We start from the raw sequence: 26,824 nt of genomic DNA, 5'->3' as shown, positions 1-26,824 counted from the left end.
CCCTCAGTAGCTGCCTTAGAGGAGCAGCTGGTTGGGCAGCTACCTCCGGAGAAGCAGGTCTCTGGGCTGCACGAAAGGGCCTCAGCGCCCCCCAGGAGCCACACGCAGCCCCAGTTTCTCTCCAGGGTGGCTGGGACTTGGATTGCATTTCCCTGGGTTCCGGAGGGGGCGAGAGTAGTTTGGGGTACTGGTTGTCCTGGGTTTGGGGTTGGGGCTGGTTTGCGGGCAGCATGCATGGAGGTAGGATTGCTTGTGCGGGGTCTGGTGGCCCACAACTGGACCACCCGCCGACTCGGCGGCTTCCCCGGGCAGCGACAAGGTGTGGCCCATCCCTGGGGCCCATACCCAGCACAGGGTGGGCACCGCGTGGGGACTCGCGAAGGGTCAGGTGGGAGAGGAGAAGGCAGGGTGGACTGATGAGTGATCTGACTGGGTTTGTCCCCTTGTGCCCTCAGCTGTCCCAGGGAAGTGACATCACCACCTCCGTGGACAGGACATCCTCAGGAGCCCCGCTCACAGCCGCTGATACCTTCTTCCAGGTAAAGAAAAGAGAAGGGAAGGGTAGGGGGAGAAAGGAGTTAGAGACGAGCTACAGCGGGCAGCACACTGGCTGCTTGTAACAGTGCCTGCCTCTCCTAGGGGGACAGCACCTTACAGTTTACAAAAAACAACAGTAATAATAATAATCCCCACTTTACAGATACGAAGACTGAGGTCTGGTGGTATTATACCAATTATTATCCCCACTTTACAGATAAGGAGACTGAGGTCTGGTGGTATTATACCAATTAGTAGGTGGTAGAACTGGGTCTCATTGCACATTCTCAGTCCCTGTGATTTCCTGCCTCTAGGACCATGTATTAAACTAAGTTTCCTTGACCTCCAGTTTGGGGGTTTAAAGGGCTCCCATTTCCAGGGGAGATCTGGATTTTAAAAGATAATCCTAGAGAAAGTGATGCTTCAGCCAAAGGAATGAATAGCAAATGGTGGAATTGGAGGTCTTGAATCACGGAATTGGCATGAACCTTCAAGGCGTGCTGGGCCAGCAAATTGCTGCAGCTTTCTTCCTCAGCATTCGAGTAAGTCCAATTTTCTTTGGTTATGGAAGGGAGACCAAGACATTTGAAAGGAGGGAAGAAAAGGTCAGGCCCCAGGTTCTCAGACATGCCTGGAAGTAGAGGGGCCCCCGTCCTTCACAGGGCACCACGATGAAGAGAGACGGAGTGACAGGAAGTCAGTATTCTGTGCTAATGCTGAGGTCATCTTCTACTAGACCCGGAACAGATGTGTGCAAACAGATATCAGGGGGTTAAGCAAAAATCGTGGGAGAAAATGCTTAATTGAGACTTTTTTGGTAACTTTTTTTTTTTTTTTCTGTAAATTGGGAGAGGCTAATTATTATTCAGGAGCAGAAGTGGAAACAGGCTCAGAAACGTCTGTGCAGTCACATGGTTGAAGAGGCTCTGGTCTCCTTTCCTTCCACCGCACGTTTGACCAGCTTTTCTGACTGACAGATAAACCAGGGCCTGCTTGGTGCCAGGCCCAGTGCAGAGACACAGGCCCCCTGCACAGTGACTCCCCTCGCAGGGATGGGGCCTGGGTATCTTGTGTCCCCATTGCCCCGTGCAGGGCCACAGACACTGGGGCTCTTCAGAAAAGCTTGGCCAAATAGTTCCAAAATCTCAGCCTGGAGAAGCTGTCAGCCTGGTGAACAAGGCAGCTACGGAAGCAGATAATTACCAGGCACGGAGGCCTGCGATCATGTCTCAAGAGTTCTGCCAGATGACGGGAACACAGAGACAGGAGGTGGTGGGCTTCTGGGGGGATGGGGGGTCGGACCAAGCTTTGCACAGGGTCCATTTGTTAAGATGGATAGGACTTGAAGTGGGGTGGGGGGGAGGGCCCAGCGTGAGCAAAAGGCGTGGAGGTGGGGAGACTGAATAATGTGGTGTGCTTGGAGCAGAGTGGTGTGAGGAGGGACTGGGGAGGGGGGGGGATGAGGCTACACAGGTAGGTGTAAGGGGAAGGAAGCAAGAGAAAGATTCCTTAAATGGTAGGCCTTGCTTCTCTTCTCGTCCCCAAGGGCCTGCTTTGGGAAGCCCGTTTGTATGGTAACTCTGCTGTTTTACATAAATAAACAAAATAAATCATTGCTCTCCATTCCCTCTGGGGGTAAAAACTGGGCTTGGACAGGTTTGCTCAGTGCAAGTCTCTGCCAGATTCAGCTTTCTCCTTTTCCTCCCATTCGGGTGCCCCCCTCCCCCACCCCCACTTCACGGGGACCCAGGGAGAGGCCTTGGAAAAAGTCACGTGCTCCTGGGAGGCACTGGGGTGTCAACCGAGGTGAGAGGTTGATGAAAGGCTCCCCCTCATCAGGCCCCTGGGCTGACCCCTGAGGCCCCACCAGAAGCCCTAAGAATATTTGCTCACTCTGCCTGCTCTGGGAAGACCCCAGTCAGTGCCAGCCAGGGAAGAGGGGTAGGGGTCCTGACAGCTTCAAGGGGGGAAGCACTCAGCCCGCCAGGGAGGGAGGGGCCTGTCACAGGATGTATGCAAGCCTATGCAGGCCACTCTGCTGGGGAACCACTCCTAGGAGCTGTACAGGGGATTTCTGCATGAGAGGGTGGCTGGATGGAATGGCTCCAGATCTTTCTCGGTGCTGACATTTGAAATAGTCTGAAATCCAAGGATAGTTCTTAGATCCCTGTAGGACGGCACCAGGATTCCGTGATTGTATGTCTTGAGTGAGGCGATTCTAAGACCCTGGTTTAGACAGCTTATAGCTAGAGATTTTGAGTTCTGAGATGCTAAGCTCGGCATTCTGGGCAAGGCCAGGTCACTCCTGGGGACTACTCAGCCCACGCTCATAGTCCCGACTTGGGAAGCAGTGGTCCTGCCTATGCCAAGAGAAGCCAGGTCCCCCGGGCAGGGTCCATTCCTGGCTCCTGTCCAGCCTATAGCTCCAAACACACCCAAGACACGCGGGTCTGACCCCGTAGGGCCTTCACGGAAGCTCAGCCCACCTATCCTGACCTCCACCAGCCTCTCCTCCCCGTGGGCCCATACGCCGGGGATCTGGTGCTTCCCTGCAGAGCTGGCCAGGTGCTTCCACGAGCCGATGCGTGGAGGCCCGCGTGCGCTGGAAGGCACTGTGCACAGGGTGTCGTGGCGGTCGTTGTGCAGTGAGCTTGTCTCCTTGAAAGGAAGGTTCGTGTCTGATTCTCTGTGGATCGTTCTTGGCTCCCGGCAGGGCCTGCAACGGAGCAGAGGCTTCTTAAACATTGACCAGGGGAGCTTAAGAGCTTTAGGTAGGGGATAAATTGTCCCAGAGGCCGCGGTTCCAAGGAAGCCGTCCCTTCTCGAGGGAGAAGCAGGGAGCCCTTTCTGCAGGAGGATGGCTGAGAGGGGCAGGAGAACTGGGGCTCCCACTGCGGGGGTCGGGAGCCAGGCCGCCCGGAAGATCGGGCCAGCTTGGCCGGCTTGGAGCGGAAATCAGAGGTCTCCTGGCATGGAAGCGTTGGATAAACAGCAACCCTGGCACCACTGTGGAAGGAGATTAAGAATGACCCTAATTATGGCCTGATTGATTCTTTGAGGGCTCCTGCAGAGGCCAGGCCTTGGCCACTGAGCTGCTTTTCCCCAAAGAATGGGCAGGTGTGATGGAGAGGGGCGCTGCTGACCCGCCTTATCTTTTTCCCTCCCCCAGCCTCTCCCCCCAGGCAGCTGCCTTCATGACAGCCTCCCTTCCTTCCTTATATCTGGGTACCTTCTCTGCTGGTTTCATTAAATCTCGGGCTTTGTGTGAGGCCCAGAGAAGTGGAACGACTTGCCCAGGGCCGCACAGTGAGATGGGGGCAGCCAGATCTCCCCATTCTAGCCATCTGATGAGGCCCACAGATGGGATGGTGGTAAATGCTTGAGTGCTCCTCAGAAGCTAACTGCAGAAACCCAGGCCTCTGGGCAGTGGGGCAGGGTCTGGGATTGGGTGGTCCTGTTATCAGCCCTGTCTGTCCCGCCCCCTGCCAGCCCCAGCCCTGGGGCCAGGGATTTGTCTCCTGGGTTTGGGTTTGGTGGCTTGATGAGCTGGCTGGAGGTGCCCTGCTAACCCTGGGCTCCCAGAGGGCGAGGAGTCTCCTGTTGGCAACAGGCCCCCCACCACCTCCAGATGGAGCCCACACGGGGCTTAACTTGCTGGCTGGAGCCCCCGTGTTCCCCCACTTTGCCACATATCCTTCCTTATTTCCGAATTCCACTTAGATCTGCCCTCTCCTAGAAGCCACCCTGCAATGATCAGTGCTGGGACCCGAGGAGGCACAGGAGTTAATGGGACCCAGAAGAGACCCTGACCTGGGCAGGGAAGGTTTGCTGGAGGAGTGGTTGTTGAGCTGAGCCCAGTAGGAGTTTTCCAGGCCTTGAAGATGAGCAGAGGGGCCCAGAGCGAAGGCCGTTCACAGGCACACCTGTGCTGGGCACAGGGCATGGGCAGGGCAGTGAGGAAGAACCACAGGGAGGCCTGGTCTACCTTCAAGGCCATGTTCCCTGAGCACTATGGGGAGGCGTCCTCATAGCCCTGTGCCTTTTATGCCTTGGGTTTTACTCTAGGGGAATGTTGGGGTCATTGCTGTGAGCTACCGAGCCTGTGACTACCTATCCCTTGGTCCCCGTCGAAGATGGTGGAGGCACCTGGGCGGGGGCAGGCCTGGCCTGGGGCTCAGGGTGACTAGGCCTCTAACAATGTTACAGGCCTTCCTGCAGCTGTCATCCTCATTTTGACTGTTCTAGTCAGCAGCAGGCTGAGGGCTCCCAGCATTCGTCCTCGGAAGGGAGGGGCCTCTTCTCCTCAGACTGGGCAAGGACCGTGGGGTTTGTCTTTCCCTCCTTCCTCTCCTGCCCCGTCTCTGCCTTTCTCCTGAGGCTGAAGAGAGAGCAGGTGGTTAAAAGGCTTTAGGGTGTGTGCCAGAAAGGCCCTGGGAGATCACCCGGTGTCATGTATCCCATGACAGAGACAGGAAAGCCGAGGCCAGAGGCTTGTGGGGTCACCCAGCTTGCTGGTCACCCAAGGCTGGGCTGGGGTTGAAGCCAGGGAGGGCAGCTGTGGCCAGGGAGAAAGGGGGCTGTTCCTCGTGCACGCGTGTGCCCTGCCTCCCTCCCCGGGGTCCTGGCAGACTGCTCGAGAAGCTCAGGTCTCCTCCTCCTCCAGCCCTGCACTCATCAGGGGTTTCCCTTTTCCTCCCCTGGGTTCTCGGCCCCATTCCCTGCCCCTGCTCCCCTGGTGCCAACCGAAATATTGGGCTTGGCCCTTTGATGTGCAGTTTGCAGGAATACAGGCGTCGTGGCCCGTGCAGACACGGAATGGGCAGACCTTCCCTCTGGGGCTGGTAGCACGGAAAGGCTCGGCAGTCCCGGGTTCAGATCTTCCCTTCTTCCCAGTTAGCTCTTTGGCCTTGGGTCAATCACTTAGTCTCTCCCTCCTGCCTATCTATCTATTCATCAATCGATCGCTATAGGTATCTAAATTGAATACATGGGTACTTAAGTAATAGCCTTTGGGGAACATTTTTAGGTTTACGGGAGAATCAATCAGGAAGTAGAGAGCTGCTCCGTACTCTCCCTCCCCACCCCCAGCTGCCCTCGTTATTGACAGCCTATGTTGGGGTGGTATGTTTGTTCCAGCTGATGAGACCATGTTGACACAGGATTATTAACCAAAGTCATAGTTTCCACCAGGGTTCACTCGTGGTGTGGGACATTCTATGGGGTTTGACAAATGTCTGATGACATGTGCCCATTATTACAGCATCATATGGAATCGTGTCATTGCCCTAAAAATCTTCCACGCTTCTCCCGCCCCCGCCCCCTGGCAACCACTGATCTCCTTACTGCTCCCATGGCTTTGTCTCTTCCAGCACGTCATGGAGTTGGAATCATACAGTATGTAGCCTTCTCAGACTGGCCTCTGTCATGGAACAATATGCTCTTAAGGTCTCTTCATGCATTTATGTGGCTTGATCATGTATTTCTCTTTGTCACTGAGAACTATTCTATCGTCTGGGTGGACCTGTTTGTTCATCCATTCACCTGGGGCCCATGTTTCCAATGCGTAAAAGAAGGCTGTGGAGGTCGACTTTGAAAGATTGTCATCAGGAGATGACACAGGTATAATCCATGTCACTTTCTGTGACTAGTTTCTTTCACTCTGCACCATGTTTCCAAGATTTATTCCTGTTGTAGCATATATCCGTGTTTTATTCCTTTTTATTGCAGCCTTGGGTCCTTTTTAAAAAATTTTTTTTTAATTTTTAAAAGATTTATTTAGAGAAAGAGAATGTGGGGGGAGGGGCAGAGCAAGATGGAGAAGAGAATCTCAAGCAGACTCCGTGCCAAGCATGGTGATCAATGCAGGGCTCAATCTCATGACCCCGAGGTCATGACCATCTAGTCCCCATTTCTCAGGCAAGTAAAGTAAGGCTCAGAGAGCTAGTAAGCCATCCGAGGTTACAGAGCGGGTCAGCTGAAGACCAGGCTGGGACCTGGGCACTGTCACTTGGCCTGAAGTTCTTTCCCCTCTCAGGAAAGAGAACAGGCTTGGGCAGTGAGGCTGGTCACGCGAGAGCGGAGCAGGGGCGTGGGTCAGGTCCACGTCCAGGGTGTCAGGGTGCGAGAGGAGCCTAGAGGTGCCATTACCCTGCTTCTGCTCCGTAGCAGGTGCTCACTCCATCCCAGCCCCAGCCCCTTGCAGGCCCTTCTGTGTATAAAACAGGGGGCTGTGGAAGTTCAGGGCAGGGGCCAGGAATTTGGACAGAAAGTGGAACTTTGGACTGAGGGACGCCCTTGAACATCAGACTCAGAGGTGAGGGCTTTCTCTTATCCCAGAGCAGGAGGAGCGCCTGGCTAGGGATTTCTTGGGAGCTTGGCTAGTGTCAGCGGTCCTGGAGGTGGCTTGGAGAAATCGATCAATCCTAAGTAATGTCATTAGCCCTGGCAGAAAGAGGAGGTGTCGGGGGAGGCTGGGGAGAGTCTGGTCTCTGGGAGCTTGTCTGACTGCTCAGTGACTGAACAGCACATCTCTGTTAGCAGAACTTCCGGGCCCCCGCAGAAGTCCAGTCTGGCAAGTCCCCAGTGCCCCCCACCTCTTACGGCTGGTCACTGGGGACATGGGAATAACTCAGGCCATTCCATGGGGGAGGCAGGCCCATCACCCGTGCTCACATGGGGTGCCTGGGGAAGACTGAGGGACACTCGGAGCTATGGGAAGCTGGGAAACCCTCTAACCAAACCTGGAGCTCAGGGCAGTCTCCCTGGAGGAGGTCACATCTGAGCTGAGACTCAAAGCATGGGGAGATGTTCGTCAGCAGAAGGGACAGCAAATTCTGGAAGGTGAGGCTAGGAGAGTCAGATCCTGGCCATTTGCCTGTTAAAGAGCTCACTCTGGCCACAGGGGAGGACTCAGATTGGTGGGGTGTGACCTCCATAGGGAGGCCAGAGGATTTCCTGTCTAGGGGAGAGATGAGACCTGGGCCAGGCCAGTGGCCAAGGGGCTGGTGAGAAGAGGCTGTGAGGGATGTTAGAAGCAGGTTGGGGTGGTAAGGGGATCAGGGTGGCCTGTGCTGGGTCTGTAGGGCCTGGGGGATACCCCTGGAGGCAGCCAGGAGCCGCTGGCTGTCTCAGTCGGGAGACAGTGATTGAGTGGGCTTGGCCACACCTGGTAACTGAAGCCCTGGGCGTGGACGAAAAGGCCCCAGGAGAGCATGCAGAGGAGACGGAAGAGGTTTGCCTCCCCAGGATGCCCATGCAGTTATGAACAGTGTGAAAATTTACCAGGCAGGGTGGCAGGGAGGGGAGGCGATTCCCAGAGCCACGATCAGCTGAGCCCTGGGCCGAGGCCTAGTGCAGGCAGTTCTGCTTCCCTGATGTGAAGTGGAATTTCCATTCCTGGTGCCTTGTAATGCTCAGTTTGCGGGCTGCGGCGGGGGAGGGCAGGGGACACGTGGGACTCAGTCCCGGGCTCGGCGAGTCCTGGAAAAGGCATGTGAGAACAGGGGAGCCTGGGTGTGGGCTCCTGTCACGGAATGCCCACTGTACACCGCAGTGCAGTGATGTCGTCCTCCTTGTACCCTCCGCCCCGTAAGCTGGTCTCCCATGGGAGTCAAGGCACAGGCTGTTACCCATTTTACAGATTGAGAAACCAAGGATCAAGGAAGAACCCTGGAGGCCCCAGCCACAGGGCAAAGGTGGGACAGATGTGATTGATCTGGCCAGTAGAGGCCCTAATCTTGGGGTAAGATTTGGCTCCCTGGCTCTGTAAGATCTGGAAGTCTGGGAATGTGGGAGTACATTTGTGAGCACACAATCCTTCTGGAGTAGAATAAAGTAAAGCTGGGAGCACCCCTCCCAACGGCCCCTCCCCTCTCCCCAAGCCCATGGGACCTAAGCCACCAGACTGCAACAGCACACACATCCCCTAAGCCCTGGGCTCGGCTTGGCTCCGAGAGCCCCCAGCAGCTGCTCCGTAGTCCACATGCCTCCCCAGGGAGTCAGGGGCCCAGAAGCTACACCAGACAATTCCCAGCAATTAGGAGGCTCCGAGTCAGTCGATATTCCGAGCAAGGCCCTAATGCATCTCACCCCCTCTTACCGACCAGAGGCTCTAATCCCTGTGCTGAGGTGAGCATTTGGTGGGGGGGGGGGGCGGGGGGATGAGGGTAGGTAGAGGCCCTGAGTGAGGCCAAGGTGGAAGTAGTGGGTGGGCCTGAGGCCCAGCCTGCTGCTCTGGAGCAGCCCCTGGGGCACTTAGAGACAGGCCTCAGCTCGGGGCTGCCTCCTGGAAGCGCGTCCTGACTATCCATGCACAATGCTAAGTACCCACAGCCCACCTTTACTCTTTCCAGAATACCAGCTCCTGAGCCACTGTGGCCAGCCCAGTGGCCGAGGGGTCAGCGACTGCCCCCGTCAAGGGCTGGGCAGTAAGTTCTAGGCTTTGTGGGCCCTTCGGTCTCTATTACAACCACTCCCCTCTGCAGTTTCTCTTGCAGCCATAGACTACATAAACAAACAATCATGCCTGCAGCCAATAAAGCTTTATTTATGGACACTGAAACCTGACTCTCCTATAATTTTCATGTGTCACAAAATACTCTTGTTTTGATTTTTTGCCCCTGAACTGTAAAAATACAGAAAAGCCATTCTTAGCTTGTGGGCTATACAAAAATAGGTGGCTGGTCGGATTTGGCGCCTGAGTTACAATTTGCCAACCCCGGGGTTAGAGCAAGGCCCCTGGAGCCAGACTGACAGGCTCTGCTGTGTGATCTTTGGTGGTGGCTAAACCTTTCTGTGCTTCAGATTTCCCATCTGGAGAATGGGGGTGATAACGATAATACATGGGGAATGTAAAATGGTGCACTGCTTTGCTGTTTTTACAAAACGGCTCTTGGCCGTTCTTCAAAGGGTTGAACATGGAATCGCCATATGACCCAGCACTTCTGTTCCAAAGCATGTATGCAAGAGAAGTGACAACACGCTCACGCGAGAACTTGTTCATTAGCAGTGTTATTCCTAACAGCTCAAAAGTGGTAACAACCTAGATGTCCCTCAGCTGATGAATGGATAAAATGGTCTGTCCATACAATTGAGTGTCATTCAGCCCTAAAGAGGAATGCAGTACTGACTCCTGCTAGAACAGGATGAGCCTCGAGAACTATTAATTAACATATTGTATGATTGCAGTGATAGGCGATGTCCAGAATAGGCAAATCCATAGGTTCAGAAAGTACATTAGTGGTGTCTGGGGAAGGGGTGGGGGGGGAAGGGGGATGGGGTGGTGAGTGCTAATGGGTTTGGGTGTTTTGCTGGGATGGTGAAGATGCTTTGGAATCAGATGGCGGTGATGGTTGCACGACTTTGTGACTACTGAAAACAATATGCTAAATACTGAATTGTACCCTCTAAAAGGGTGAATGTTTTGGCTTGTAAATTTGATCTCGATAAAAAAATAATACCTCACAGGGTCGCTATAAGAGTTAGTGCACAGTAAGTGATTGGCTTTGTCCCTCACTGGTCCTGTGGGGCCCTGAGGGCATCAGTGTGCCTGTCCCGTTCACGTTGTCTCCAAGACCAAGGACAGGACCCCATACATAACATGTGGCTTAGAGTCTCTGGAGTTCCGCAGACCCGGGGTTGAGTCCTCACTCCTTGGGCAAATTGCTGGGCTGCTGTGAGCCCCAGGCTCCTCGTTGGGGTGTGTGAGGCGCCCGAGCCAGGGGCCGTGTGGCCGATGCGAGCCCCGAGCGGCTGAGCCCCTGGCAGGCATCTCCAGGGTGCCGAGCAGGGCCGGGGCACTTGCTCCTGGTGGCAGCGACTCAACCTCCAAGACACCTCTCACTGTCCCCGCAAGCACAGCAGGACTCCCGGAGCCCAAAGCCGTGAGCACTTTGGGGCACAAGAGCAGATTCTCAGGTTGGCCACAGCCAGGTTTTGGACTGCATGCGGGGCACTGTCCCTTTCTTTCCCTGAGCCTCAGTTTATCCAGTTGTCAGTCGGCTTCGGGACATAACACCTGCCAGGCGAGGCATACAGTGGTCACACCGTGACCGGTCTATTTTAAAGGAAGTACACTGGAGGACGTGATTGAGAAAATAAGGCTGAGAACAGCTAAGGGCGTATGGGAAGGGGTTGCAGTTTTATAGGAGGTGGCCTGGGAAAGTGTGGTGGAGAAAAGAACATTTGAGCAAAGACCTGAGGAGGGGAAGGAAGGCGCCCTGTGGAGCTCGAAGGGCAAAGCATTCTGGGCCGAGGCAGCTGGGGCAGGTCCAGAGCAGGTGTGGCTGGGGGTGATGGGGTCGGGGTGAGGGGCGGGAGACCGGCCCGGGGGAGCCGCGGGGGTGCAGGCCTCCAGCTTGTAGGCCTCACGGCAGGGCCCTGGGCGGGGACTGGCACCCAGCGGGGCGACAGGGACTCTTGCTGTGTCTGGCGCTGAGTCCCCGCGCCCTCCCCTGCCTCACGGGCCTGTGCTTCCCCCTGCAGGAGCGGCCGGGGGCCTCGATGGGCGCCTGAGGGCCGGGCGCCCGTTGGCAGGCGAGAGCATGGTGAGACACCAGCCGCTGCAGTACTACGAGCCCCAGCTCTGCCTCTCCTGCCTCACGGGCATCTACGGCTGCCGCTGGAAGCGCTACCAGCGGTCCCACGATGACACCACGCCGGTGAGCCGGGCTGGGACGGGGTCGGGGGACCTAGGGCGGCCTGGGGGAAGGGTCTCCTCACTCTGCCGGGCGGCTCTGGACGGGGCAGTGCCCCGCTGGGTTCCAGTTTCTCCTTCTATAACACGGGCCCATGGTCATTCGGGAATCTGCCTGACCAGGCGGGCAGGGAAGTAGGCCATCCTGTCCTGGATGGAGCTGGTGAACTCTCCTCGGACACATGGGACCTGGGCAGAAAGGGGAGCTCCAGGAGGGACACTCTAAGAGGAAGGGCTCATTCCCCCCGCCCCCAAGGTGAGCAGAAGCCTTCAGCTTCCTGGCAGCTAGGCAGGTGGGCAGGCGGGTGGCTGGAGGGGAGGGTGAGGAGGTGGGCCAGGCCATCCCGGAGCCTGGGAGCTGGCAGGGCCGTGGCCTGGCCCCAGGGCTCCGTCACCTGAGCCGCAGGCCTGTCAAGAGCTGGCAGCAGGATGAAGAAAGGCTCGCTCAGTGTCCGGCACCCCAGGCCAGACCCTGAGCTGAGCCGAGCTGGGCTTCCGTCCCTGGGGCGCTGTTAGCGGCTGGGTCTAGTTTCTTCTCTGAAGGAACCCAACTCCTTCAGGAGGGAAGGGAGGGAGATAAACAGTGTTTATCTAAAAGCTTTGCTGCCTGGAAAACAGTTCTCCTCTCTCCTGCTTGTCTAAACAAAGAAGCCAGCCTCCAAATTGAGCCAGCCTTGAAACAGGATGGAGTGGCCAAGGGTGTGGGTGGCAGCTGAGGTCAGAGGCCAGGTATCACCAGGCTCCCTGGATGGGGGGAGGATGGGGAAGCTCGTCCACCTTCCCGCCCTCCTTCTCTGCCTGTGCTGGGGACCAACAGAGCACTAGCCTGACTCAGGAGCCTGGGGTCATGACCCCCGAGTGGTGAGAAGCAGGTGTCAATCGTCTAACATTACCACGTCCCCACTCCCAGCCCAGAGAAGGGGACATGCGAAACTGAGGCAAGGGAGAGGGAGGGGCCTGCCCCAGGCCACCAGGCAAGTCCCAGGGACAGGGGCCGGCGGCAGGGCCTCCCCGTGTCGGGAAGGGCAGGAGCTCGGCAGGCAGCGGGCACCGGGTGTCCGTGCTGGGCACAGTGCTGAGCACTGACACGGCCACTCTCGTTCCTCCCACCGAGCCCCCAAGCTAGGTGTCGTCACCCCCGTTTCACAGGGGAAACAGAAGCCGGGGATGCCAGTGAGGGGGCAGAGCTGTGATCCGGCCCCGGGGCAAGTGTGGGTCCAACAGCTCCGGGAGGGAAGACAGCTGACGCAGAGGGAGGAGGACGGGAGGAGGACGGCCGAGCTCCCCAGCAGCAAGCCCCTTGGCCGTCGGAGTAGCTGCTGGAGGCAGGCCTAGCTCCCAGGACATCTGACAGCCCTCCGTAGGCCCAGGGCAGGCCCATCCCAGGCTTCAGAGTCAGGAAGTGATAGGCCGTGGCTGTGGCCAGCACAGGGCCCCGGGTGGAGGAAGTGGTGGGCTGAGGCCGGTTTTGAGCTGACTGGGAGCCCAAGCCGTGCAGTCTCTGCGAATGCCTACGTCTGGGGTGCCCGGTGTGGAGCAAAGCGGGGAGGGGCCGCAGGAGGCCACAGGCCAGCTTGGCTGTGAGAGGGAGGGTTTTGCTGCAGCCCTGGGTGTCAGGGCCTCCACAGAACGGGCTCAGCTCACCTCAGGCGACCCTCCGAGACTCCCAGCTGAGGATGAGCATCCTCCCCCTTCCCTGTCACTCACCTCATTCTGCTTCCCCACCCACTTCCTGGGTTCTAGCCTCAGCCTGCTCACCCTTTCTTTCTCTCTCCCCCTTCTTCTTTTTTCTCCCCAGTCCCTCCAGAGATGGCCGGCTGGGGACCATGAGGGGGGCTGGGCTCTCTGGCCTGACACAGGGAGGGAATAGCAATCCGTCGTTTCAGAGTCGAGGCTGGTGCCAAGTAGGCTCTCCTAAGCTTTGCTGAACAAACAGGCCCCGGAGTGAGCTCTGGGGGCACGGGTTGGGTGTGAAGGAGCATTGCCAAGGCAGTAGAGGAAAGGCCCCCAAAAGGGGCAGGGGCTCCAACTTTGGGCCTGTGCTTCTTCTTAGCCCCACCTTCCCTTCTGACTTTGGGGACCCCTCCCCTCCCCCTGCCCAGGCACGGCCTCCCCTCAATTCCTCTTGAGGGAGCCTCTCCTAGCGCCTCCCAACTCCGACAAGCCCTGGGTCAAGTTCTTCTGTGAAGCCGGACCTCTCTGATCCTCATCTGTGAAATGGGGCGACAGACTGTGGGTGGTGAGTCACAGAAGCCTTTCATCATGACCCTGCTCAGGCTGGGAAGTAAACCACGAGAGGAGCAGTTAACATTTATTGAGTACCTGTTGTGGGCCGGGAGCCGGAGCGGAGAGCTTACCGAGAGCTTGCCCTGTTAGGTCGCCGCTGTGGGGCGGGTTTCACTGTGATGCCGATGGAGGTCTCGAGGCTTCAAGCTGCGCGTCACACCTGGAGTCCAGGATAGATTTACAAGAGGAGCCACAGGAAGATGAAGGCTGGAGGGGAGGACACGCATGTTTTGAGTATGTGATTGAGAACTTGCCAGAAGGGGAAGAAAGGAGGGGCGGGAGGAGGATTTGGGAAGTTGCCGCATGGAGGAAGAGCTTGGGACCAGGAGCGTGCCGGACAAGAGTGGGCGTGGCTTGTGGGACCAGGAGCTTGTGGGGGCAAGAGTGGGTGTGGCTTGTGGGACCAGGAGCTTGTGGGGGCAAGAGTGGGCGTGGCTTGTGGGACCAGGAGCTTGTGGGGGCAAGAGTGGGCGTGGCTTGAATGCCAGAGGAGGAGCCCTCCAAGGTTCTGGGATCAACAGTGGCCCCGCAGTGCTGGAGTGGATCCTGGGGAGCGGGGAGGAGCCCCCTCCTCTGCATTGGAGCCGGTAGCCTCCTTCCTGCCCTACCAGCCCGATCCTTCCTGTTCCCCCAGCCCGACGCAGTACCACCTCCTCCAAGCCTTTGCTCTTACTCTCCCCCAGCCCCAGGACACATACTGGACACATAAGGAAACAGGAAACAGGACCAGACCGGAGAGGTGAAATGCCCTCTTCTGCCCCCAGCCCCTAGGGAGTAGAGGAGCCTGGCAGCAGGAGGCTGGCTCACTCGACAGCTAGGAAGGGAAAGTGAAGCTTTTTATAACTGGAGATAATTAATTGGTTGTTGTCTGTGACTCATTACTCTAATACTGCCAATTAAGGACTGGGTAGGACAGAAGACAGTTCTCACGCTGTCCCCCAGGGCCCCCTGAAGACTGCGTGTCGGGGCGAGGTAGCACAGTGTCAAAACCAGCTTCTCATGTAGCAAGAGGCATACAGGTTGGCTACCTGGAGAACCTTCCCGGCCCAAGACAATGAAGGAGACAGACAGCGACCGTCAACTCTCTTGGATTTCTATGGTACATTTGCCTTTCGAGGGCTGTTTTAAGCTCGTTTGACCCCTCCATCTCACAGAGAGGGCTCCAGGAAGAATAAGTGATTTATTCAGGCCACAGAGTTGGAGGCCCGGCGTGCGCTGCCCTCTGCTTGCCTACCCAGGCCTGTGCCCCCTCGTCTGCTCCACACCAGCAATCTTGTCTGGGATGCACCAGTTCCTTATTTCCTCAACAAGAACCAACACACCCAGGCCACCCAGGGTGCTCACTGCTGAGGCTCAGGAAAACCCCAGACAGGAGAGCTGGCCTGAGCTGATGTCTGAGAGTTAGTCCTGTCTAGTCTGATGGGGAAGTGTTCAAGGCACGGGATGCTGTGGGTGCCAGAGCTTCTTGTGTTTGGGAACTGAAAGCAATCTGGCCTCAGCGTGGCTCCGGTGTGAGGAGGGGAGGTTGTTGCTAGGCGGCCTGAGGCTGTGCTGGGAAGCCTGCTCCCCGTCCTGGGCGGAGGGGGCGCTGCCAGACTCAGGCTGTGCGAGGACCAGTCTCCTTAGGTTGTGGGGAGCGTAGAGGTGCTGGAGTGGAGGCAGGGGAACAGGGAGCCAGACAGCAGGGCAGAGGCCTCACCTGGGGGAGGCATATGCAGGTTCCCGGCGAAGGGAGGGATTCACTTGGAAGGTGTAATCAACAGACTGGCTGTGGAAGAGATTGAGGGAGTCCCATATGATGCCTCCCAGCACCCCATGATTTCTCGCCTAGCCGGATGAGGCCATTCCAGAGACAGAAATGGGAAAGCGTGCTGTGCCCGGGGCTGAGTGGGAGGGGAGAGTGGTCCCCATTAGAGTCCAGGAAGTGCACAGTGGGGGTGGGACACAGACAACGAAGTCTCCCCACCACCAGTGGCCTGTCTACTATGACCAGAGCCCCTGCAGCCATGCAGGAAGACCCCTGTGGGGGAAGTCCATCATTAACCCCAACACACCCCACCCCTCCCAAGATCACCTCACCCTTTGATAGCACTGGGCCTGTGCTCAGGCTGCCCTCTTACTTGGAATGCCCCTCCTCTCTTCACCTCTCAAGGCTTTTATGGCAAATGCCTATTCCTCTAAGAATTAGCCCCCTTAAACCAAAAAAGAACCAGGCCCCCTCCCCTGGGCTCCCGTAGCACCTCTGGCCTGGGCTGCCCACACGGACTGTGACTTTCTTTGTCTCCCGGGGAGGGTTGCCATGATGATAAGAAAATCGGAGATGATGATGTTGCATCCGTGAGAGAGAGGGGAGGCCGGCAGAGCCCCAGTCCGTCGCAGCGCACGGAGCGGCGGATTTGTCGCCGCAATAAAGCCATGCCGTCTCTGCCTTCGGGAACCCCGCCGCTCCACCCAGCTCCTCCCTGGCTGTGCCGAGGGTGCCTGGAGTGGCCATGCCACACTCCAGGGGAAGCGGCTAACGTTCCGTGACCTCCTTGAGTGTCTGCTTAGGGAGCCTGGGAGAGGCAGGAGATGATAGGGGGCGCAGCCAGCCAGCAGCCTGTGGCCCTGGCAGGGCTCTCTGAGGGCCCGGGATAACCCCCACGAAGATCCCCCAGCTCTTCCACTCCTACCTCCCCGTGGGCTAATGTAACCCACAGGATGGATGCAGAGAGGTGGGCTGCTCCAGGCTGGGCCTGCTTTCATCCTACCGCCTAATGAGCCGCTCTCAGTGCACCCCAGCAGAAGCAAGGGTCTGAGACAGAGGCCTAACTGCCTGGCTCTCTGTAGCCCAGAAAAATCAATCCGGCCTCTTAGGCTGTCAAGAGCTGGCTGGGGGTGGGGACTCTGATCCCTTTCCCCGCTTGGCCCTAATGCTATAATACATCTCAAACCTCCCCAGGCCACCCCCTCCCCCAAATCTCCTGGGTCAGGGCCAGAGTAATCCTGCCGGGGCCTGCCTGTCTCTCCTCTCCCCTGCCAGGCTTAGAGGATAACGTGAGGTCTTATCCCCACTTTATTTGTTTTATTATTTTATTTTTATTTATTTTTAATTTATTTTTTTATTTTTAATGTTATTTTTTTTCCCACTCCCCATTTTAGGAATGGGAAAACTGGAGATCGGAAGGCGCCCCTCTGCCCTCTCCCCGCCCCCTTCCCAGCTGACATCTCCCAGGCTTTTCTGGCACATCAGTCCTCCCATTTGGCATGTGGCGAGGGTAAAACAGGCTGATGACAGGAGGATGTGGCATGCCCGAGACCTAGCCCGCACGAGGGCGGACTCTGTGGGTAGGCACCCCTCAAGCTCTCTCCCGTCTCTGCAGGGCTGCGTGGTGCTGAGGACCTTAAAGCAGGGCGGGGACCCCGGGGGCGGCGTAGGGCGCGGAGCTCAGCCATGAGGAAGGCGCTCCAGGCAGCGCCCACCCGGGGGGAAAGGGCTGCTCTGGGACAGACCAGAAAGCCTAGAAGCAGTGCACGCGCACCATGAACACAGAAGTGATGGCAGACTTCACGGACCGTGCAGGGACAGCTGAGGTATCCATTTGGTGGAAGTAAAATTAGATCTCTGCCTCTTACCTCACACCCAAATACATTCCAGATGGATTAAAATGTATGTTTTTTTCTATTTTTAAACTCCTCTTTTCTATTTAGGAAGCACACATTTGTTGAGAAAATTCAAACAACTTGGAAAGAGGTAAAGTAGAAGGAATTCTAATCTTAACGCTTGAGAGAAATGGCTTTCCAGCCTCTCTCCGTGCGCGCATACGTCCGCGTGGAGCCGTAGACAGAGGCGGACAGAGAGCTGGGCGCATTACAGATTTGAATGTAAACAACGAAGCCAAGAAACTACCAGTATAAAATAGGAGTCAGATGTATAACCTTGGCCTACCTTTCTTAAACACAATACCAAAGGCAAAACCTATAAAGGGAAAGAGGGGTAGATTTGACTACATAAAAATTTAAAAAAAAATTTTTTTAATTTTATTTATTTGAGAAAGAGAGTGTGTGAGAGAGCACGAGTGGGGGAGGAGGGGCAGAGGGACAAGCAGACTCTCCGCTGAGCGTGGAGCCCAATGCGGGGCTCGATCCCAGGACCCTGAGATCATGACCTGAGCTGAAGTCAGACACTTAACCGACTGAGCCATCCAGGCACCCCGAAAATTTAAATTTTTATACAAAAAGCATAATAAATAAAAGTAAAATGATCAAATAAGAGAAAATATACAGTATAGATGAAGGTAAATACCCTCACATAGAAAAAGCTTTTATACGCCTATAGGAAAAGAAGCTAGTTCCCCCAAACAGAAGCTGCCGAGCTCTGTGCCTTCATACTTCTGCCCCCTCCCTCTGCCGCAGTCCAGGCTCGCTGACCTGTCATCCCAGCAGGCCCATTCCTTCCAGCTTTGCTGCAGGCATCTCCTCCTCCGGGAAGACCTCCAGACTGTCCCTCCTCCTGTAATTGGCTGTGTGCTCCTGAGCAGCCCATGCCTGCCCCATTCATCACACTGATTCCTAGGATTGGAATTGCCTGCTATCTGCTCAGTCATTTGGGGGTCCATGGGGGTCGCTCAGAGGGGATTCCAGGCCTTACTCACCTCCCACTGTGCAGGGCTCAGCACATGTGTCTAGGGTGACTGGAAGAGGTTGGTGGCAAGGACACGGAGGGGAGCTGCTGGGATTTGGTTTGGTATGGGGTGTGAGGTAGGGGGTCTAATTTTTTACTAAATGGATGTCTAGATGTCCCAACACCATCTGTTGAATTCTCCATCCTTTCTGTACTAATTTACCAAGTCTTAATCCTGTATCCTTGTTTCCAGGCTATCCCCCTTCTTTGGGCCTCAGTTTCTCCATTTCGGAATTAGATCTGTAGAGGATGAGGCGAGGCGCTCTCTGAACTCTTTTCTAACTGAAATGCCAGGGTTCCTGGCCTGGCACTGCCTATGACTCACCTGGTGACCTTGGGCCCAGCCTTGCCCCTCTGAGCCAACTTCCTCCTTGGTCAGACAAGGCTAATTACCTGTCCTGCTTATTGTTGCTCTGGGATAGTTGGAGGTGCTGGAGGCGCTCAGACCTGGGTGTGGATTCTGGCTTCACTATTAGGGTTGCCCTGTGTGGCCTTGGGCAAGTCACTTGCCCTCTCTGAGCCCCGCTTCTCTCTAACTGTAGCGCCTGCTTTGCAGAGCCAAGAGAAGAGAGGATGAGAGGAGCCGGAGCCGGCGGAGGGCTCAGGAGCGCCGGGCCCCCGCTCTGTGAAGAGCTCCCGCAGGGCTCTGTCCTCCCGCCGCCAGCAGGGCGGGGCTGGGAGCGGCCCGGGGCAGCTGCTGTACCAGGGTCTCCTTCCTTCCTCCGGGCCTGCTGCTAGGACCGCAGCCCGCAGAAGTGGGCCGGCCCTCTGCCCCCTGCCGGCCCTGGCACTCCGCCCTGGGCTGGGGGCAGGTGAGCTACCGGCCGTCCTCAGGAGCAGCCGGAAAAAACTGGGCGTAGAGCAGAGGGCGGGGGACGTCTTGATCGATGTCTTCGCGTAATTAAAGGGCTGTCAGATGCGAAATGATAATTATAGGAACGACCGTGGATTTGGCGACTTCCAGCTTACATCTGTAATCACGTGCGGGCCTGGCAGCCCTCCCGTGAGGTGGAGGTGATGTCATCCCCGCGAACAGAGCAGGAAGCGGCTGTGGGATAAACACGTGTCTTCTCCAAGGCCACCCATTTAGTAGGTGGCCAGTCTGGGGTCCGAAGTCAGTGTCGCCGGGCTCCCAAGGCAGGGTGCCTGTATCCGGCTGCTTGGAAAGGAAGGACGTTCGGTGCAGAGGGAGAGGGCCCGTCCCTGTTGCTGCAGGAGCAGAGGTAGTCTGTGCCCCGGGGTGACAGGTGGGGAACACGAGGCCAGCACCCAGCGCCATCTCCGCCATCCTGTGACTCTGAAGTCTGGGGCCCAGCCAAGACTGGAAGGCTGGCTTCTGGACCCTGCGGGGCCCTGGGAGTGGGAGCGGTGTCTGTGTGCATCCTGGCCTGGGGCTGCGGCAGCATGGGGACGGCCGGGGCCTGAGCCGAGCAGCAAGCTTGCAGGGCCTGGGCCCACACTTCCTGGGCAGGGCTGGGAGTGTGGCTGCGGCCAGGCCTTGGGACTGTGAGAGCCCCCCCACCCCACGCTGCTTATAAGCTCTTTCAGCACGTTTTTCTCCGAATGCAGAAGGCTCTGGGGTGGGCGGGACAGAGGCGAGGAGGGGTGAGGAGAAGACGTGACAATCAGCAGGAGACAGTGAGGAGGAGCAGGGGCCTCTGGGAAATTGGCACACTGTTGCTTGGCGTGCGGGATGAAGGGGCCGGTCTTCCTGGAGGGTGGGGGCAGGCATGGGAGGAGATGAGGCAGGGGCTGCGGGGCTGGATGCCCTAGCCTCTGGGGCTGGGGCCTCTGGGGTTCTCTCTCACGCCCTGCTGCCAGCGCAGGGACGGAGCAGCCTAGCCAGCCCACAGCCAGGGCCTGGCCCCTTCCCCAGCTGCTCTCCGCCTCCCCTTGCGCCCGCTGCTGCCCAGTCAGCTCAGGGTCTACCTGACCGTTGTTCCGCTCCGGTGGCTAGAAGGCTCTGAAAGGAAGGAGGCTGTGTATGACAGGAGCTCCTTCCCTCGGTTCCTTGGGGCCACGGGCTCAGCCTGAGGCTATGTCTGGGTTGGATGATGGCCTTGTCTGCTGGTAGCCAGAAGCCTCTCTGGGTCAGTCATGTTGGCACCTTCTTCTGTTCTTCACACCAGATCTGAGTACCACCTTGTGCTCTGCGGGATGTGGGCCCAGGGCACACAGACCTAGTTCAGCCATCCCTGCCCTGAAGGAGTCCACAGCCTAGGGAACGGTCCCCTTTTATGCCCCTCCTATGTGCCACTTGACATACATCACCTCATTTACTATCAACCCTCCAAGGTACGGGATTTTTTCCCCCATTTTACAGGTGAGGAAACTGAGGCTCAGAGGGGTTAACTTGCCCAAGAGGCAGAGACTGGTCCATCTGCCTCCCGAGCCCAGGCTCTTTCCATCTCCAAATTTCAGAATATGATCGAGGGCCAAGTTGGTGGGTACCAAGAGTCTGTGCAGAAGTGCTCAGGAAAAGGGGAGCTTCAAGGGCTGGAGGGATGGGGGGGGTTGCTGAAGGAGAAGGAGGTTTGGCCCGGGGTGGAGCCCAGGGAGAGAGGAGCAAGGAATCGCAGGGGGCCAAGCTGGGCCTGGGACTACTATACTGGGTCCCAGCTGGCTGGGGGGGGGTTGTGGGGGAGAGCTGTGCAGGGCTGACTCTCAAGGGGACCTGCAGAGGACTGCCTCCTGTCAGGACACCTGGGTTCAATCCCACCTCCATCTTCCCCTACTAGGTGACCTTTGGTATGTAGCTCAACCTCTGACTTCCCTCTCTTCACCCATATTGAGCCTTTGTGCAAATTAGCAAAAGGCTCCCCTCCTCCGGGACCATGTCCAGCATCTGTTGGAAAAGGGCCGTGATAAATATACACACCGAGAGTAACCATGACATGAGTGCCACTTCTTAGTGATGGGGTCCACAGCTCGCTAAGCTCATGTGCTGACCCTTCTCTGAGGCTTGGGGTCTTCATTTGCTCTTGGATGGGGATAAAAACCCACAAATCGAGAGCCCCAGGCCCCATGCAGACTGGGAGAGGTGAGGGAGGGCCGATGGGTCCACCACCCCTTGCAGCTGGCCGTGACCTCAGAGCCCGCGCCTCCTGGGAGCAGGCCCAGGCCTCTCCCCTGTCGTGGCCCCGACAGAGGACCCCTGGTGCTGTTTGGAGCTTCTTTGTGGTGGAGCTGCTGCCCACCACTTCCTCCACCAGTTCCTGGCCTTCCCCTCCCCTTTCTTCCAGTCTTTGCCATCCAGATTTTTCCTCTGATTGTTCTTACAGTGACCTGCTGCCTCCCCACTGGGGTCGGGGCTCTTCATCCCCATCTACTGGCTCCCTGTGGCCTTGGGGCCCCCGGCTTCCAGCCCCCAAGATTTTCTTTTTCTTTCTTTCTTCTTTCTTTTTTTCTTTCTTTCTTTTTCTTTCTTTCTTTCTCTCTCTCTCTTTCTTTCTCTTTCTTTCTTCCTTTCTTCCTTTCTTTCCTTTCTTTCTTTCTTCTTTCCTTTCTTTCTTTTCCTTCTTTCTTCTTTCCTTTCCTTTCCTTCTTTCTTTCCTTTCTTTCTTTCTCTTTCTTTCTTTCTTTCTTTCAAGATTTTATTTATTTATTTGACAGAGAGAGAGAGAGCACAAGTAGGCAGAGCGGCAGGCAGAGGGAGAGGGAGAAGCAGGATCCCTGCTTAGCAGGGAGCCCGATGTGGGGCTCGATCCCAGGACCCCGGGATCATGACCTGAGCCGAAGGCAGACGCCTAACTGACTGAGCCACCCAGGTGCCCCTCTCCCAAGATTTTCATCTCTAGGTGGCCCCCAGCCCCAGCTCATGCCTGGTTCTGGTGATGGGGTTCCTAGTTCCTTGGTGCTTAGGCTGGGCCCCCGTCTCCGCCGCGCACCTGCCAGCTCTAGTTTTCTCAGCCGGGCCAGTGTGGCGCTTCAGTCTTGCCTTGTCCTTCCACCCCATTGTCAGGATCTGGCCGAGTGGGGGCAGTGGCCCCTGCGGTCTTCTGGCCACCTATCAGAATTGCCCCTGGGTCCTGCATTGTACCTCAGCCTAAGACCCCTCCCCAGCCCCTGGAGCAGGTTCTCTAACCTGCCACGGTCCCTGAATCCCAGGCTGCTTGCCTGAGCCAGGAGCCATCATTGGCTGAGTCTCACCCTCACCCCCGGCCCTCTGGGGACCTCGTCTACAGGCCACGGGTGCAGCAGCCTTGCCCCTGCGGTGGAGCGATGTCTGTGGACAGATGGCCCCCCACCGCTGTCAGCTGGGGCTGCGCGGAAGCCCACGGGCCCCTCCGGGGGGTCCAGTAAGCCTCCAGCAAAATCTCTCCTGGGTGGGCGTCCTCATGCTGGAGCAGGAGAAAGGGTCTTTTCTCACCTACCATTTCATTAGCAAATCTTTCTTAAGTTTCCACCCCACCCTGGGAATATGAAGACCACCCAGATCTTGAAGGCGCTTATGGTACCGCAGAGGAGACCGACATACAGAGACAGTTTCAGAGCTGCGGGGTCTCTGCCCAAACAGACACGGGGGCCAGGGCTCTGGAAGCTCTGTGGAGAGGAGGTTCTCCCTGCTGGGACAGGGAAGGCCTCAGGGAGGAGGAGCGTCGCCCCGTGAACCGGGGAGGGATTGCCTTCTAAATGGAGGGTATGGCTTGTGCAGAGGCACGGGGCTTGAAAGAGGCCACTTGAGGGACCGCGGGCGATTCGGTGCGAGGCCTGCAATGCCTGGGTGAGGGCACAGGGGAGGGCTGAAGCCAGTGAGACTCTTGAGCTGGGGCATGACATGACCAGAGGTGGCTCGGTCTTGGAAGACCGTTGTTGAAGCTGGCCCGGGACCAGCCGGCTGCACTCTGCAGGCAATGGGGCCGAATCAGTTCGTATTTGTGAGCAAATAAGGACTGGAGGCAGCAAGAGGGACGAGGGACTCGGGGGAAGTCGAGGCCCGGGGGAGGCTAGGCCCGCCCGGCTGGGGGTGCCGGCTCTGACGGGGCTTCCCACGGCCCTCAGCCCCATGGCTGCTGAAGCATGGCCCTTCTCTGCTCCCCCCAAACCGTCCCCGCCATTTGTGGGTGGCTGTCAGGGTTCCAGTGCTCCAGGAGGGCCCGTGGCTTGCCCTGCTCCCATCTGGGGTTTCTCCACTCCTGAGCGAGGCTGAGCCTCGCAGGCCGAGAGCTGGGGCCCGTGCCATTCTCTGTCTGGGCAGGACAGACACAAGTGGTCGACCGTCGAAGAAGCCACCCACCACCACCTGCTGGAAAGATGGTTCCAGGGAGTTGTCACCTCCACAGCTCTGTTTATGTACAAAGTGGGGCAAAGCAAGGCAGCCTGGCTCTGTACGTGACGGTGAGCGGAGGTGGCTGCTTTCCCTGTCACCCAAGCTCGGACCCTCTTGCCCAGGGCGAGGCACGGAGTGGGTGCTCCGTGTGGAGCGTCATGGCTCCTCCGGGTTTGAGGGCCTTTCCTGCGTGCTGTGAGAGGCAGAGTGGGCTTGAGGACCCCCGGTAGTGTGGGAGACACGGCTCTGTGAGCAGATGACGGTGCAGAGGGCGTGAGTTTAAAGACGGGGGCACTGATGCTGTGGGAGCGGCGTGGGTGGCCGAGGTGGAATCCAGGAAGGCTTCACAGAGGAGGTGACATTTGAGCTGACTGAAAGGTGAATGGTGATGTTAGGCAAATAAGCCAGGGTGAGGGAACTGGTGGGGGAAGGGGATGAAGCTCGAGAGGTGAGGGGAACACCCCCAGAGGGGCCTCCTTGCTTGGCTAAGCGGTGAGGAGCCATCAAGAGGTTACACCGGGGTTAGAGCCATGCCTCTGGGCTGCAGGGTCAGAGAAGCCTAGGGGAGCTGTGGGGAGCCCGCAGGTTCTGGGCCGTGGCCAGGCCAGAGATGCCTGGGCCACCCGAGCCCTGCAGCCCCTCAAGGTGGGGGTGGCCTTGGTTCTTTTCTGCACTGACTTCCCCTCACCCGCTGTTGGATTGTGCTGATGATCTCAGCAGTTTCCCGGAGAGCAGGATGTTCCAGCTGGTTGTGCTTCTGAGATAAGAGGACAGACGAAAGCAGGGATAAACCTGAGGGCCCAGCCGGAAGGGCCTGCAGACTTCTCTGGAAGCAGCAGTGTCGGGGCCCCCACCCCCATCCCTGCAGGAGCTAGGGGGGGCTACGTGGCCTAGGCCTGAGGGGCCGGTGCCTGGTACGGGGGGAGCAGAACCCTGTGCTTCAAGTCCAGAGGCTGGGGCGCTGGGCTTGAATCCTCTGCTGGCTTGCTGTGTGACTAGGGCAAGTGGCTTCACCTCTCTGGGCCTCAGTGCGTCTGGGTAGCATGGGGCAGAGGTGAGGAGCACCTGCACTGCAGGTGTGTGTGGGAAGGGAAGGAGGTGAGGGATGTGACCTCCCAGACGGCCGAGTACCGTGCCAGTGCAAAGCCGTTGTTCCTGGGGGCCATCGCCGGCATGGGCAGACTGGTGCACCCAGGACAGGCCTCAGCCAGAGGGGCAGAGGAGACCCCTGGGGTGGAGGCCTGATGCCGCCCCTAGCTCCCTACCATTTTGTGGCTTTGGGCTCTGTGGTGTTGGGCAGGTCGCTTCCCGCTCTGAGCCTCAGGTCCCCACCAGGATGAAGAGGGTAGTAATCCCTGCCTGGCAGGTTTAGCTATAAAGGGGGAGGCAGGAGGAACATTCTAGGTGGGAGGTGGCCCAAGGGGCCAGCCCCTGACCTCACTTGACCCCTTTCCTTGCTCTGCTCTTCCAGTGGGAACGCCTCTGGTTCTTGCTCCTCACCTTCACCTTCGGCCTCACGCTCACCTGGCTCTACTTCTGGTGGGAAGTCCGCAACGACTATGATGAATTCAACTGGTGAGTGGGGAGGGGGAGCACGGGGGCACGGGGGCCTGGGCAGGCACTGGGGGCTGTGGTTTGAACCCATCTCCCAAGCTGACTCCTTCCTGGTGTGCTATCATGGAAAACAGGAACGGCACACTTGGGCAGGGCTCAGCCGGGGTCTGGGGCCTCTGCACCTCATCGTAGACAAGAACCCCAAGGCCTAGAAAAAGACCAGGGCCTCAGCAGAGGAGGTGATGCCAGGCATCCGAAATCCCTGAGTAGGACCTTGGGCAGGGCTGGCGGATGCTACGGTTCTGGGATAGCTCAGGGTCCTTTGTGGGCACGAGCCTCAGGTCCAAGGGCAGGGCCGCCTGACGCTGGTACCTGGGTACCCGAGGGTACCTGCTTCTTCCTCAGCCCCTCCGTTGCCTGCCTTTGTCAGACAGTGAAAGGCACGGGAAGGGGAGCAAGTTCCCTGGGCCCTAGTGGGGAACTCCTCCACTGACAGGTGTGGAAACTGAGGCCCCAGGTCACACAGGCAGTGGGAGCAGAGGTGGGGCTCGGAAGCCAGGCCTCCTCACTCCCCATCCCGTGCTGCCTTTTCCTTCCAGCTAGAAGTGATGTGACCATGAGCACACTCAGTCGAGCCCCTCTTAAGCTCAGTTTCCTCTTCCATAAAATGGGATAACGCCCCGCTCATCAGGCTTTTCTGAGGATGGAACGAGATGTTGGCTGTGGGAGGGCTCAGAGCTCCACGTCACCCTCAGGGCCGCTTCCCGGGCTGGAAGGCGGCGGCCATGAGGTTAGAATGTGGGATTTCTAGGACTCTGGCCTTCTAGTGGGCTGTGGTTCTAAGACTCTGGGATGATCCTAAGATGCCGTTAATGGAGTCTGGACAGCGACTCCCCTCTGTGCGGCACGAGGCTGTGGCCCCGTAATTAGTGAGCACAAGAAAGGATGTGTGGCTGTCCCCCTGCCACCCGGCAAGATGAGCCTGAGTCCCAGAGGTGGCCTCTGGCCTTTATTAACTGCCATCCATCGATTATTCATCCCCCCAGGTATCCAAAGCACGGCACTGTCGTGCGGGAACAGAAACATGCCTGCTGGCCCCCCGCTGCACACCTCGGACGGTTCTGAACTGGAGCGGGTCCACCCCCATCATGTACGGATGGGGAAACTAAGGCCCCAGAGGGCAGGACTCACCCACGGCCACAGAGCCGGTTAGTGCCAAAACAGTTTGAGGACCGTCTGAGGAGACTGAAGCTCAGAGAGGCTAAGTAGACTGTCCAAAGTCACACAGCAAGATGCGGGCAGATCAGGGACTCGAGCGTGGCTGACTGTCACGCTGTCCACAGAACGACCTCACTCTGCCCAGCGACTCAGTGCCCTGTCACTGGGCAGTTCAAGCAGAGGATGGGTGCCTGCCCTGTTGGGGAGGCGGCAGGGGGAGGGCCTGCCTGGGACTTAGGGATGGCCTGAAGACCCGCAGCTGCCTCAGCCTGTCACTGAAGTTTCTTGGAGTCGGTGCTGGGATGCAGGAGACCCTGGCCTGGCCTGGCCCTCCTGGTCTCGATGGGGTCTGGGGGTCATTCCCGCAGTGAGAGGTTGTGAGCGAGAAACAGGTGGTCCGGGCGGGATGTGGAGAGCCAGGGAGGGGCCGTGTGGGCTGTTGCTCTCCAGCAGGGCTCCCTGCCGAAAGTGAGAGACAAGTGTCACCAAAACATCTTTCAGGAGTCCTTCCCAAGGAGCAGGTCCTGCCCTTCTTTAGGCCTCAGTGTCTTCAGCTGTACGGTGAGAAGAGTGAACTCAGTGATCTTCTAAGCAGCAGATTTTC

At 57.7% G+C, this 26,824-nt stretch overlaps 1 protein-coding gene across 5 annotated transcripts in view; it reads left to right on the top strand.

Moving 5' to 3' along the window:
* The window catches only part of GDPD5 (glycerophosphodiester phosphodiesterase domain containing 5), an 82,621-nt gene that overhangs the window by 31,000 nt on the left and 24,797 nt on the right, over positions 1–26,824 (top strand). For 2 of the 5 annotated variants that reach the window (XM_036082816.2, XM_036082814.2), the window contains exons 2-4: positions 456–539; positions 11,020–11,195; positions 24,920–25,023. In XM_036082816.2, coding sequence (XP_035938709.2) covers positions 11,079–11,195; positions 24,920–25,023 — 221 coding nt within the window. In that variant the 5' untranslated portion in view covers positions 456–539; positions 11,020–11,078. Of the gene's footprint in view, positions 1–164; positions 185–455; positions 540–11,019; positions 11,196–13,628; positions 13,751–24,919; positions 25,024–26,048; positions 26,211–26,824 lie in introns of those variants that run through there. The other 3 variants (XM_036082815.2, XM_036082819.2, XM_036082818.2) reach the window with 3 other exon arrangements.

The sequence above is a fragment of the Halichoerus grypus genome, chromosome 11 (genome assembly GCF_964656455.1).
Source record: "Halichoerus grypus chromosome 11, mHalGry1.hap1.1, whole genome shotgun sequence".
Classification (NCBI taxonomy): Eukaryota; Metazoa; Chordata; class Mammalia; order Carnivora; family Phocidae; genus Halichoerus; species Halichoerus grypus.
This window is presented reverse-complemented; position numbering and strand designations above follow the sequence as displayed.